Source organism: Sapajus apella, unplaced genomic scaffold, assembly GCF_009761245.1.
Source record: "Sapajus apella isolate SASKATOON/1434 unplaced genomic scaffold, GSC_monkey_1.0 scaffold126, whole genome shotgun sequence".
NCBI lineage: Eukaryota > Metazoa > Chordata > Mammalia > Primates > Cebidae > Sapajus > Sapajus apella.
This window is the reverse complement of record NW_022437066.1, coordinates 1,380,591-1,393,444: the sequence shown is the minus strand read 5'-3', so window position 1 is coordinate 1,393,444 and position 12,854 is coordinate 1,380,591. Positions and strand designations below refer to the sequence as shown.

Below are 12,854 nucleotides of genomic sequence, written 5' to 3'. Positions count from 1 at the left end.
TGTAGAGATGGGGTTTCACCATGTTGACCAGGATGGTCTCGATCTCTTGACCTCGTGATCCACCCACCTCGGCCTCCCAAAGTGCTGGGATTACAGGCTTGAGCCACCGCGCCCGGCCAACTTTTGGATTTTTCTAGACGGAGTTTTGCTCTTGTTGCCCAGGCTGGAGTATAATGGCGTGATCTCAGTTCACCACAATCTCCACCTCCAGGGTTCAAATGATTCTCCTGCCTCAGCCTCCCGAGTAGCTGGACTTACAGGCGTGCACCACCACACCCAGCTAATTTTGTATTTTTAGTAGAGACGGCGTGTCTCCATGTTGGTCAGGCTGGTCTTGAATTCTGCACTTCAGGTGATCCACCGGCCTCGACTTCAGGTGACCTGCCTCTGCCTCCCAAAGTGTTTGGATTACAGGCGTGAGCCACCATGCCCGGCCTTAATTTTTAATTGTGGTAAAATACACATAGCATAAGATGCGTCATCTTAAGCCTGGCAAAGTGCAGCTTAGTGGCCCCAAATACATTCACCTTGTGTGGCGACCGCCTCCCTCCGTCCACAGGGCTCTCCGTCCCCAAAACCGAAGCTCTGTCTCCATCAAACACACACTCCCGCCCCTCCCAGCCCCCGGCTCCCTCACTCTCCTTCCTGTCTCTGTGGCTTTGGTGACTCCGGGGACCTCGTGTAAGTGAGGTCCTGCAGGCTTTGTCCTTTGGTGACGGCTCGTGTCACTGAGCCTCTCGTCCTGGGGTTCCTCCCTGTGGCGGTGACTGTCAGGATCTCCTTCCTTCTCAGGGTGCAGTCATGCTCCGAGGTGGACAGACCGCTTCTGCTCGTCCATCCCCCACTGTGAACTCAAGCACTGCCCACCGCTGGGCCGTTGTGAACGTCGGTGTCTCAATCTGCGTCTTTTTTTTTTTTTTTTTTTGAGACAGGGTCTCGCTTTGCCACCCAGGCTGGAGCTGGTGTGCAATCACAGCTCACTGCAGCTTCCACCTCCTGGGTTCAATCGGTCCTCCTGCCTCAGCCTCCCAAGTAGCTGGGACTACCGGTGTGAGTCACCATGCCCGGCTAATGCTAGTATTTTTAGTAGAGATGAGGTTTCACCATGTTGCCCAGGCTGGTTTCCAGCTCCTGGGCTCAAGCGATCCACCTGCCTCAGCCTCCCAGAAAGCTGGGATTACAGGGTGAGCCACTGTGCCCAGCTAATTTTTGTATTTTTGTAGAGCCAGGATTTCACTCTGTTGCCCAGGGTGGTCTCAAACTCCTGGGCTCAAGCGATCCACCTGCATTAGCCTCCCAGAGGGCTGGGATTGCAGGCGTGAGCCCCTGCACCTCGGACCTGCGTCTCTTAAAGGCTTCCTGGATGTGGCTGGGTTGGGGTCCGGCAGCCCCGTTCTCCAAACCTGGTTCTCCCTGCTGGCCTGGTCCGGCCGGGACTTCCCAGCAGTTTGCATTACAGTGGGGATAATATGGGCAGCAGTGCTCCTGGTGGGCGCTGCTCACCTGCCTTGTGCAGAGGCGACAGTTACAAAATGAGGTCAGGACAGGAAGGTTTGTAAAAATGTCTTCGCTCAGCAAAGGAAAGAATCGGCCACCTGGTGGTCCCCTGGTTTTGACATTTATTTGTACCTGCCCCCACCTCCACCCCCTGCAGCCCCTGGTGTGTGACCCTGGAGAGGCAGAGCCAGGAGGGGGGTGTCACTGAGCTGGGGGTGGTTCTAGAAGATGGGGGCACCAGCTGGCCAAGGGGGTGGCAGGCAAAGACGGGTGGACCCGGAGGCCCCTTCTGTGGGGAGTGGGGGCGCCCCGAGGGCGGTCCTCACGTGGCCCCTTCCCCCACAGGGCCGGCTCCCGGGCCTGAGGGTCAGGTGCGTCTTCCTGGCCTGGCTGGGCGTGTTTGCGGGCAGCTGGTTGGTGTACACGCGCTACTCGTCCTACTCGGAGCTCTGTCGCGGCCACGTCTGCCAGGCGGTCATTGTAAGTGTCACTGTGTGGGCTGGGGACTGGGCTGTGCCCCCTTGCTGCTCAACATGCTGGGGCACCAGGCCCTGCAGACACCTTCCTTCCCGACCCAGGGCCCATGAGGCGTGTGGGTTTCCAGGTGGAATCTGCGAACCTGCCCCTGGCTGGGTGTGGAGGACAGGGCCCAGGGGAGACATGGGGGGGCTGCCTCAGCACGGGGAGGAGGATGGGGTTCCAGCGGAGGATGGGGGAGACATGGGGGCTGGGGGCAGACAGCAGGGCAGACTCCCGAAACGTTTGAGAGAGAGGCTGCTTAGCAGGAAGCCTGGGGTGGGTGGGCAGCTGGCCTTGCTGGCCGGGATGGAGGCCCCCGTACGCTGGCCTCAGTGGCCTTTCTAGCTCCCCTGGGACCAGGGGTCTCCAAGGCTGGTGGCAGGGCGGTGTCCTCCACAGCGTCCCCCTCAGGGAGACAGGGCTAAGTCCCCTGGCGTGTGTGAGCATGTGTGTGTCTGGGAGCCAGCGAGGCCACGAGTCCACACCAAGGTGACCCCCGGGCTCCTCTTTCCATGTCCTGTGACTAGCTGGAGGGGAGCTCCAGCTCCACCTTCCTGGCAGACCCTGGACTCGCCCAGAGCTAGGCAGCTCCCCCAGGGCATTTTGACCCCGGCCTGGCCAATGACCAGGGTTCCGAAGCTCTGTTCCCCTTGGGGCTGGGCCTGGGCAGAGAAGGGCCTGCCCTGTAGCAGCAGCTGCTATGGGTCATGGAAGAGGGGATTGGGCGCAGGGAGACCCCAGGTTCAGCGCCCCCTCTGTCAGATGGGGAGGGGCCTCTCCTGGCAGCTGGGTGGTGGATGAAGCCAGGTGGCCGTGGACAAACCTGTGCCCCACAGAGCTGTGTATGATAGGGGCTACATGTGGAAAGGCCCAGAGGTGGCAGGAGGGAGTGGGGTATGGGGTCTTCTGTGCCCAGGACTTGTATGGAACCCATGCCAGCCCATGGGAGGGCTCCAGGCCCCTGGCACTAGGCCTTGCTCACCCTCGAAGTCCAGGGGGCCTCTAGGCTCAGCGTGGCATGGGGTGGTACATTGGGCTTATCCTGGGGCCATGGGTGGGGAAGGCTGCACCCTGAGTCGTGCACCCTGGGGACTCCCGGAAGGACAGGAGGTGGAGGGGCTGAACCTCCAGGCTGGGGTGGGAGGGGGGCGGCGGGTGGGAGTGGGCAGAGGATTCACATTGCCAGGAGGGTTCCGAGTATCCACTACGGGGTGCCTGGCTGCAGAGGCTGCTGAGGAGCAGGAGGTGTCCCCCAAACAACAGGAAGCTGCAGCCTCAGTTTCCCAGGGCGCCCTGGCCCTTCGCACAGCGGCCTCTCCATGGCTGCTCATAGCCTTCCCAGAGGTCAGGCCAAGCCCAGCTCTCCCAAAGCTACCTCGGGACCATGGAGACATCCCCTCCTTTCCAGAGGAGGCTACTGCCTTGCCTCATGGGGGCATTGGACGCCTCAGAGAGGCGCAGAGGCTGGCCCCAGCTCACACATCGAGGTGGCATTAGTGCGGGGCCAGTCCCGGGTTCCACCAGGGCCCTCGAGAGGCCAAGAACTGCACTGAGTCCCACCGGGCCCTGCTGCAGACAGGAGACAGGCTGGGTGAAGAGGGACTGGCTGGGGAGCGATGTGCGGGGTTCGGGTGCCCGAGGAGGCCAAGCACACCCTCCCCGACCCTGCCTCAGCCTTTGAGGAAGCCCCTTCCCACCCTGCCAGGTGCAGGGAGGCACCCAGGACCGAGGGGCAGCCCCATCTCCCCACCCCTGGGGGACCCTGGAGCCCCAGTCCTAGCCTGGCAGAGGGCAGCCTGTGCCAGGAGCAGAGTCTCCTGCCGGTCTGGGGCTCCGAGCGCAGGGGGCTGTCTGGGGACGGGAGGGACCTTGCCGTGAAGGGCCTGCCTGCAAGGTGGAGGGCTGGACCAGTGCACGTTCCCATCATCCTCCTTTTCCGTCTGGATGAAGAGACGGCGTTTCTGTGCTGCTGGCACAGACGCTGCCTTCACGACTCACGTGGGGGGTCCTTGGCCTCCAGTTGGCCCATCTCACTTCTGTCCCCATCCCTGGGGTACCCGGCGTGGGGGATGGAGGAATTGGGGGGGGTGGGGGAGGCAGGAGACCCTCCGTCCTCCCCAGCCCTGGAGGGTGGGATGTTCTGAAGCTCCCTTCCCGGCTCCCTCCAAGCCTGCTCGGCCAGGCTCCATGGCAACGGAGGCTGTACATCCAGAAATTCTCCCCCGCCCGCAGAGGGGTGGGCCAGCTCCGTGCTCTGTTGCCTCCCGTGAGGCGCTGGGATTCAGGGGCTGCCAGGCTCCCGGAGCTGGGCTGGGGACTGGGAAGCGGCAGCAGCCAGCCCCAGTCCTGATTTAATTACCACTAAGTGTCTCCTTGGGGTTGTGGCTAAGGAGGGGGCCTGTGGGACCAGGAAGGGCGGGCCGGGGAGTCACTGTGGGGCCCCGGGGGTCCATTTCTAAGCCTTGACAAACAGTTCTGATAACAGCCATGGCGCTTGAGCCTGGGCATTGGCCACGTGGGGCTGGGAGAGGAGGCGGAGGTCGGGGCTCCAGTCATCACGATAGAAACCAAGTTCAGAGATTCTTCGCTGACTGACCCGGGCAGAGGGCGTCCCCCGAGAGGAATGAAGAGTCAGGCAGGGAGAGCGCAGTTGCAGCTGGTGGTGTAGACACGGGACAGGGTGAATCTGGTTCACCAGCCAATGCCTGGATGGTCCAGAGAGCCGGGGCTGCTGGCGGGAGAGCTGCCTCCAGGTTCTTGCCTCCGGCCCTGGCCCAGCTTGGCCACTGGGTGTGGTGTTGTCTCATGTCCAGGCCGTGGCCTTGACTTTGCTGTCATTACAGGATCCAGGATGGTGGGGACGGGACGGGACCAGACCGGGGGTCGGTGGGGCTGCCCCTGCAGCCAACAGGCCCACCCTGCAGCCGCCGATGGCGTGCGCCAGGGCCCAGCACTGCCTGTGTGAGGGGCTGGCAGCTTGTAAACTGCAGCAAGTGGAGGCCCCTGCCAGCTGGTGGGTGCTGGGCCCGCAGCGTGGCTCAGGGATGGGCGTGGGCTGGAGGCAGCCCAGTCGCCAGCTCTGGCAGTTTGGGGGTCTGAGAAAAGATGGCCGAAGAACAGGGACCCAGTGGGTGCTGAGGCAGTGACCACGGTGATGGGGGCTTGGCCCTCCATGCCCCCTTCCCACCCACCTGGCCCTGCCCGTGGTCCCTCCCCCCCAGGGGTCCCAGAGGAATGGGTGCAGCTGGGCTTCAGATGTGTGGGGAGAGGCTCGGCAGGGCAGGGGGTGTGGCTGGCACCCCCACACTCTGCACTTGTCCCCTCAGTGGGGAGGTGCTCAGCAGGGCAGAGGTGTGACCGCCTCCTCTCCACACCCTGTATCTGTCCCCTCAGTGCGGAGGAGCTCAGCAGGGCGGAGGTGTGATAGCCCCCTCCAAACACCCTGCACCTGTTCCCTCAGTGGGGAAGCGCTCAGCAGGGCACAGGTGTGACCGCCTCCCCCCGACACCCTGTATCTGTCCCCTCAGTGCGGAGGGGCTCAGCAGGGCGGAGGTGTGATAGCCCCCTCCAAACACCCTGCACCTGTTCCCTCAGTGGGGAGGCGCTCAGCAGGGCACAGGTGTGACCGCCTCCCCCCGACACCCTGTATCTGTCCCCTCAGTGTGGAGGGGCCCAGCAGGGCGGAGGTGTGACTGCCCGCCCCGTGCACACACACCCTGCACCTGTCCCCTCAGTGTGACCAGTACCACAAGGGCATCATCTCGGGCTCCATCTGCCAGGACCTGTGTGAGCTGCATCTGGTGGAGTGGAGGACCTGCCTCTCGGTGACCCCCGGCCAACAGGTATGGCCTCGGGCGCGGAGCGGGGCCTGGGGCTGATGCGCCCGTGCAGGGGGAGGGTGATGTCTGCACGGAGGTCCTGTGGCCCTGTCCAGGTATACAGTGGGCTCTGGCGAGACAAGGATGTGACCATCAAGTGTGGCATCGAGGAGGCGCTGGACTCCAAGGCCCAGACGGACGCGGCCCCCCGGCGGGAGCTGGTGCTGTTCGACAAGCCCACGCGAGGCACCTCCATCAAGGAGTTTCGGGAGATGACACTCGGCTTCCTCAAGGTCAGGCAGCTCTCCTGGGGGGCTGGGCAGGAATCCGCACCAGGGCATGTGCCCAGCAGGCGGCCCTGGTACCAGCATGCCCAGTGCAAAGGCATAGATGGGTCAAGTGGGCCCCAGGCAGACCTTCCAGCCCCCAGCCCCTGGGCAGGGGCCCTGCAGGGAAGGAGCCTCTCCAGGGCTGGGGGCAGGGGTTGGGGGGACCGGCAAGTTGGCAGTTGAGGCCCTGAGGTCAAGAGGAGGCTCCTGCAGTCCAGGGCCACGGGTCTAGCACAGCAGGTGCCCCAAGTAGAGACCAGGGCGTGCGGAGAGGGGCTGCCTCCCCGGGCTTCAGCCAGCGCATGCCCTCTGGCTGCCGATTCTCATCCTGGGAAGCGCTGAGGCTTCTCTCCCCAGGTGCCCAACCCCAAGCACCCCAGCTGCACCCAAGGCTGCCGGGAGGTCTGTCTGGCAGCCGCAGCACAGGCCAGAGGGTGAGTGGGCACATCGCTGCTGCCTCCTCCACCCGTGTGGCTGCCGGCTGGGACCCGTGACCAGGCAGATGTGATGGTCTGGCCTGCAACCCGCTCTGCCGGGAGGACTGGGGCAAGACCAGGTCATGCTCCCAGACACCAAGTCAACGGGTTTTCCTTTCTTTTGGTCCCAAATGCCAGGCGAACCTGGGCGACCTGCCTTCCCTGCCGGCGCTGGTGGGCCAGGTCCTGCTCATGGCCGACTTCAACAAGGACAACCGGGTGTCACTGGCGGAAGCCAAGTCCGTGTGGGCCCTGCTGCAGCGTAACGAGTTCCTGCTGCTGCTGTCCCTGCAGGAGAAGGAGCACGCCTCCCGACTGCTGGGCTACTGCGGGGACCTCTACCTCACCGAGGGCGTGCCCCACGGTGCCTGGCACGCGGCCGCCCTGCCCCCCCTGCTGCGCCCGCTGCTGCCGCCGGCACTGCAGGGTGCCCTCCAGCAGTGGCTGGGGCCCGCATGGCCGTGGCGGGCCAAGATCGCCATCGGCCTGCTGGAGTTTGTGGAGGAGCTCTTCCACGGCGCCTACGGGACCTTCTACATGTGCGAGACCACGCTGGCCAACGTGGGCTACACGGCCACCTACGACTTCAAGATGGCTGACCTGCAGCAGGTGGCCCCTGAGGCCGCCGTGCGCCGCTTCCTGCAGGGCCGCCGCTGCGAGCACAGCGCCGACTGCACCTACGGGCGCGACTGCAGGGCCCCATGCGACAGGCTCATGCGGCAGTGCAAGGGCGACCTCATCCAGCCCAACCTGGCCAAGGTGTGCGCGCTGCTGCGGGGCTACCTGCTGCCCGGCGCGCCCGCCGACCTCCGTGAGGAGCTGGGCACACAGCTGCGCACCTGCACCACGCTGAGCGGGCTGGCCAGCCAGGTGGAGGCCCATCACTCGCTGGTGCTCAGCCACCTCAAGACCCTGCTCTGGAAGAAGATCTCCAACACCAAGTACTCCTGATGTGGCAGCAGGGGGCCCTGGCCAACCTTCCTGGAGCCGGCCTGGTGCCTGGTGCCGGGGTCCAGCCCCGCCTCTAGGAATCAGTCGGAAATGTTAAATGCTGTTGCAGAATCACTCCCCTGAGGTCAGGGCCCTGGACTCCACACCACAGACATGAGGACATCCTAGCTCAGAGCAGAGGCAGGAGACCCTGTTACTCTGAAGAACATGATGTAAATAAACAGCTTTTATGTAATGGCCAGGGCTGAGCACCCTGACCCCCGTCAATGCTGCGCATGGGACCCTTTGCCCCACTGTGGATACTACCTGGCCCAGGCACCCAGACTGGGGTTGGGACCCTGAATCCTGGGGAGGCAGCCCTCCAGTGTCAGTCAAAGGTGAGGTCTATTCTAGAGCCCCTGCCTGCCCTACACTGCTGAAGGTGCCAGGGCAGTTCCCCAAAAAGGAGCTTCTGAAGGAACCAATGACCAGGACCCCAAACCTGGACCATGGCACGACAGGCCAAGAAAAAGGCATTCTAGTGAAGCAGACTGATGTGGTGAAAACATTTTACAAAATCCAGCTCTGAGATGTAGAACTCACTCCCTGGGAAACAACCTCGCAATGGCCATCTTCTCCGGCCCTGTGCTCTCCCCAGTAGCCCAGGGAACCCAGCAACCATCCCCCAGGGGGACAGGCAAGGACCTGGGCGGGAAGACCCCAAAGCAGGAATACCGTTCAGTGCCGGCTCTGCTCCGCAATGGACGAGTCAAGACACTATACATTCCGTTCCAGACCCATTTATTCTCAAATTTTGCCAACACAGAAATGTTATCCTTGAGGAAATGTGCATTAAATCTTCTAATTCACTTCATCCTGTATTTTAAAATAAATGTTTTCCATGTAGATTTTTCCCCCTTGGGGAAAAAACAACAAAAACAAGATGACTCCAATACAGTAAAAAAATAACTAACTCAGGATCCTAGATTCCAGGCAGTTCAAAAATAGCCAAATGGTTCTTTCTTTCCACCAGAATACCACAATGGCAGAACTTAAGAATCGGGACACTAAAATGGAGGGGTGGTCCCGGCAGCTGCCCCCTGGCCGGTTGGAACACACAGCACTACCCAGGCAGAGGCGGTGGGCTTCCCGATGCCAGCCTGCCCATCCCTGGAATGAAAGCAGAGCAGGAGCTGCAACTGTGGCCCTGGGGGTAGGTGGGCGTGTGGAAAGCTGGGTTCTCAGGCTGCAAACACCCCGGGTGCCAGTTCCCAGGGGGAGTGAGGCCTGTACCTCTGTTCCAGCCAGCCTCCTGGCACAGGGCTGCGCCCACATCCCGGCCTCTGCACCTGAAAAATGAACAAGGACAGTGCCGCAGACCAGGTTTCTTTAACCTGGATTCACCAAATGACCTTCAGGGAATACAATTTATGAATTCCCTAAACTTTTTTTTGAGACAGAGTCTCGCTATGTTGCCCAGGCTGGAGTGCAGTGGTGTGATCTCAGCTCACTGCAACCTCCACCTCCCGGGTTCAAGCGGTTCTCCTGCCTCAGTCTCCCGAGTCACTAGGATTAAGAGCACACACCACCACAGCCGGCTACCTTTTGTGTTTTTAGTAGAGATGAGGTTTGAGGCTGTTGGCCAGGCTGGTCTCAAACTCCTGACCTCAGACGATCCGCCTGCTTCTACCTCCCAAAGTGGTGCAATAGTAGTAGTTTACAGTTATCTTTCCTGATACGACCTCATAGCGTTAAGTCCGACACTGGCACTGCTGACTTAGGGCACTCTTCACGGTGGGGCGCCCCAAGCATTGCAGGACATGCAGCTGCACCCCCACTCCCACCCATTTTGGGAAGAGGAATCCTGTTTCCAAAGTGACCCAGAGACACCTCCAGACCCCTACCCAGGGCCCTTGCTGTGTGCACAGGAATTGCACCCCACGTTGGTACTGCTGGACAGGGCACAGCCTGTCCATCCCAGCTCAGCTGGTCTTGGTCACACTTGCCCAAGGCCTCCCAGACAGACCTACGGAACCATTTCCAGAACGAGGCCCGGGAGTGGATCCACACTCACACCTCATTTATACATATCTATGCCTCAGGGTTCCCGGCAATGCTGCTGCCCCTCCCTCATGGAGCAAACCAGGTAAGGTGGTTTCCAGAGCGGAAACCCAAATGCGCCTGGCTTTGGCTTTGAGACATGTCAGGCTATAAACCATTCCCAGTGCTCACTGGCCCCGGAACACTGAGTGTAGAAATCGCCACTTTCTCTCTGCCCCGACGTCACAGGCACAGCAGAGCAACTGTCTGCAGTGCCGGCAGGTCCAGGACAGCATCTGCAGGGCAGCTGCTCACACCCACTCGGCAGCCAAGGAGGGAAGGAGGGAGGGCCAGCCTCAGCCTTGCCTCTTACCTTGATCCAGGCTGGGGCCGGTTGGCCTCGTCATTCTGGCCACTGCTCACACTGGAAGTCCATCACAGGCTAAGTCACCTCCTTCCTGTGTTAAAGAACAAGAATGCTTGGCACAGAATCAACACAACAAGGGACTGTTGTTACCGCTATTAACGGAAACATCCGTCCACTGTGATCCTGACATGGTGTGTGGCATGGCAGGCGGATCACGAGGTCAGGAGTTCAAGACCAGCCTGGCCAAGATGATGAAACCCCACCTCTACTAAAAGTACCAAAAATCAGCCAGGCATGGCAGCACGTGCCTGTAATCCCAGCTACTCAGGGGGGCTGAGGCGGAGGCTGCAGTGAGCTGAGATTGCACCACTGCACTCCAGCCTGGGTGACAGACTCCGTCTCAAAAAAAAAAAAAAAAAAAAAACTCACTAATGAAGGCTCTCCTGGTGAGGGCACCCTCTACCTTCCCACTGTCCCTTCAGACCTCTAGCGACCGGCGCGGCCAGCATGGCATGGCACGAGGGTGAGAAAGCCCACTCACAAGACCCAGCCTCTCCCCGATGCCAGTGCAGGAAAACAGATGCCCAGTCCACAAATCAGGAGTGTCAGACTATGAAACATTCAAACGTTCACGGGGCAGAACGCTGACCGTAGACATAGCCTCTCTAATCTCTGCCACCTATTGACACATATGTGACACAGCAGCCACATCTGCAACGCCTCTAGGGGCAGCATCAGGCTGAAGATGAAATGATTCCTTTTTATTCCCCTGGAGAGAGCGCTTCTAGCCGTAATATGAACGCAAGACCAACCGGTCCCTCCAGGTCCCTCCAGTCACAGAAGATGTCACGCTGGGTGCGGTGGCTCACGCCTATAATCCCAGCACTTTGGGAGGCCGAGGCGGGTGGATCACGAGGTCAAGAGATCGAGACCATCCTAGTCAACAAGGTGAAGCCCCGTCTCTACTAAAAATACAAAAATTAGCTGGGCATGATGGTGCGTGCCTGTAATCCCAGATATTCGGGAGGCTGAGGTAGGAGAATTGCTTGAACCCAGGAGGCGGAGGTTGCAGTGAGCCGAGATCGCGCCATTGCACTCCAGTCTGGGCAACAACAGTGAAACTCCGTCTCAAAAAAAAAAAAAAAAAAAGTCACATAGCAGGGCTTAGTTACAAAGGGCAGAGGGCGCGGCGGTTACGAGGGGTTACCCTGGTCCAGCACCAACTTACCCAACACCCCAGCACCCCTCGCACGTGTGTTTCCAGTGAGCAGATGTCCTAGAGAAAAATAAATCCCAATTTTGTACAAATCTTGCAAACACCACAGAGGGACATCATACAAAGACTGTTTTTTGGGAGGCCGAGGCAGGCGGATCACTTGAGGTCAGGAGTTCAAAACTAGCCTGGCCAACGTGGTAAAACCCGGTCTCTGGTAAAAAATTAAATAAAAAAAAAAATTAGCCGACGTGATGGCTGGCGCCTGTAATCCCAGCTGCTCGCGAGACTGAGGCAGGAAAATCGCTTGAACCAGGGAGGCAGAGGTTGTAGCTAACCGAGATCGCGCCATTGCACTCCAGCCTGAGAGACAGAGCAAAACTCTGTCTCAAAAAAGAGAAAAAAAGACAGATTTGCTGCATCTGATCTCCAGGAAGGCGGACCAAAGGTCCCTGCCACCAAAAGCTCCCTGTCTTAAGGGCCATTCTAGAACAATCCGACTCATGTTACTCCCTCCGCTTACTCTCTGCTTACTCTGCAGGAGGGGAAGTTGAGTCACAACAATGGCCACGGAACGCTGATCCCCTGCAGGTGTCCAGGGACCAGGACCACGAGGCGGATGCCCACCAAGGACAGGCGCGCACCTGTCCTGTAAAACAGTCTTTGGTCCGGCGGTCACCGGACTCCTTCCGCCACGACAGCCTCCCGCTGGGCGGCCGGTCACACGGAAACACCCGACGCGTGGACACAGCACGAGAAATCCATTTCTCGAAGATGCCGACACTCGCGGCGACGTCCCCAAAGCCTCCGCGACTCGGGGGCGCAGCAGCAGGGGCGGAAGGGGCGCGGGCGAGCGGGCCGCTTTCCGCTTAGGTCCGAATTCGCGCACTGGACTCTCACCAGGCTTCCCGAAGCTTCCTGGCTGGAAACGGCGCGGGGAGGGACACAGCACGGCGCCTCCTCCGGGGCCCAGTCCCGCGTCCCGCGGCCAGGACGCCCCAGGTCAGCGCCCGCCCCCGCCTCGCACCCGGAGCCCCCACCCGGCAGCAGAGCCCCCTCGAGCGCGCCGCGCCCGGGAGAGCGACGCTGCAGGGCGGTAGCCGGGGAGCGGGCTGGGAAGGGCCCGGGAGAAGGCGGCGAGGAGCGCACCCGCCATGGCAGCCGGCGGCGCGCGCAGAGGTCGGGGGAGGGCGCGCCGCGCCTTTTATAGCGCCTACGGCGGCCCGTGAGGGTCAAGCCTCCCCGCCGCGCCCGCCCGAGCCGCCGCGGCCCCGCTCCCCGGCCCCCGGAGCCCCCGCTCTCCCTGCACCCCCGCTCCCCGTGCCCGCAGGTGGGCGCAGCTCCGCGGCTGGCGGGTGGCGCGTGGGTTCGCCACGCAGAGCAGCGGCAGCGTCGTGACCCGTGTCCTGCTCCGCGACCGCCCCACGGAGCCCGCCGCGGGGGCCGGGCACGCCGCGGACACGCGCGGCTCCCCGTGTTGGCGACGGCTCCCCAGGCCGGGTCGGGGGCACGCTCCGCGAGCGCGTGGGTCCCGGAGGTGAGACTCCGGCTCCGCGGGTGGCGCTGCAGCCGCCCGCCCTCCGGACCTGGCGCGGGCTCGAGGCTGGCGGGAGCCGGGTCGGACCCCGGGAGCGGCTGAGGCTGCCCCGCGGCGGCTGCGGATCC

At 61.7% G+C, this 12,854-nt stretch overlaps 1 protein-coding gene, 1 long non-coding RNA gene and 2 other non-coding genes across 8 annotated transcripts in view; 1 reads left to right on the top strand and 3 right to left on the bottom strand.

Annotated features, from left to right (window-relative positions):
- Nucleotides 1-8,443, top strand: part of DIPK1B (divergent protein kinase domain 1B) — an 11,770-nt gene extending 3,327 nt beyond the window's left edge. Inside the window, exons 2-5 of one of the 2 annotated variants that reach the window (XM_032261821.1) lie at nt 1,843-1,977; nt 5,751-5,858; nt 5,951-6,127; nt 6,778-8,443. In XM_032261821.1, coding sequence (XP_032117712.1) covers nt 1,843-1,977; nt 5,751-5,858; nt 5,951-6,127; nt 6,778-7,590 — 1,233 coding nt within the window. In that variant the 3' untranslated portion in view covers nt 7,591-8,443. The remainder of the gene's footprint in view (nt 1-1,842; nt 1,978-5,750; nt 5,859-5,950; nt 6,128-6,777) is intronic. The other variant, XM_032261822.1, reaches the window with a different exon arrangement.
- Nucleotides 8,354-12,371, bottom strand: LOC116539160. Of its 4 annotated transcripts, none has more exons than XR_004263932.1 (4): nt 11,834-12,371; nt 11,205-11,252; nt 9,983-10,067; nt 8,354-8,981 (listed from the first exon to the last, which is right to left on the bottom strand). It is a non-coding gene; the product is annotated as an uncharacterized LOC116539160 (long non-coding RNA). The 4 variants fall into 4 exon arrangements; XR_004263930.1 differs by having other exon boundaries at nt 8,354-8,918; nt 12,090-12,354; XR_004263929.1 differs by having other exon boundaries at nt 8,354-8,918; nt 11,834-12,353.
- On the bottom strand, nt 9,768-9,903 carry LOC116539238. The gene has a single exon (XR_004263955.1). It is a non-coding gene; the product is annotated as a small nucleolar RNA SNORA43 (small nucleolar RNA).
- Nucleotides 10,578-10,709, bottom strand: LOC116539239. Its single transcript, XR_004263956.1, has one exon. It is a non-coding gene; the product is annotated as a small nucleolar RNA SNORA17 (small nucleolar RNA).
- Nucleotides 12,372-12,854: the final 483 nt, after the last annotated feature.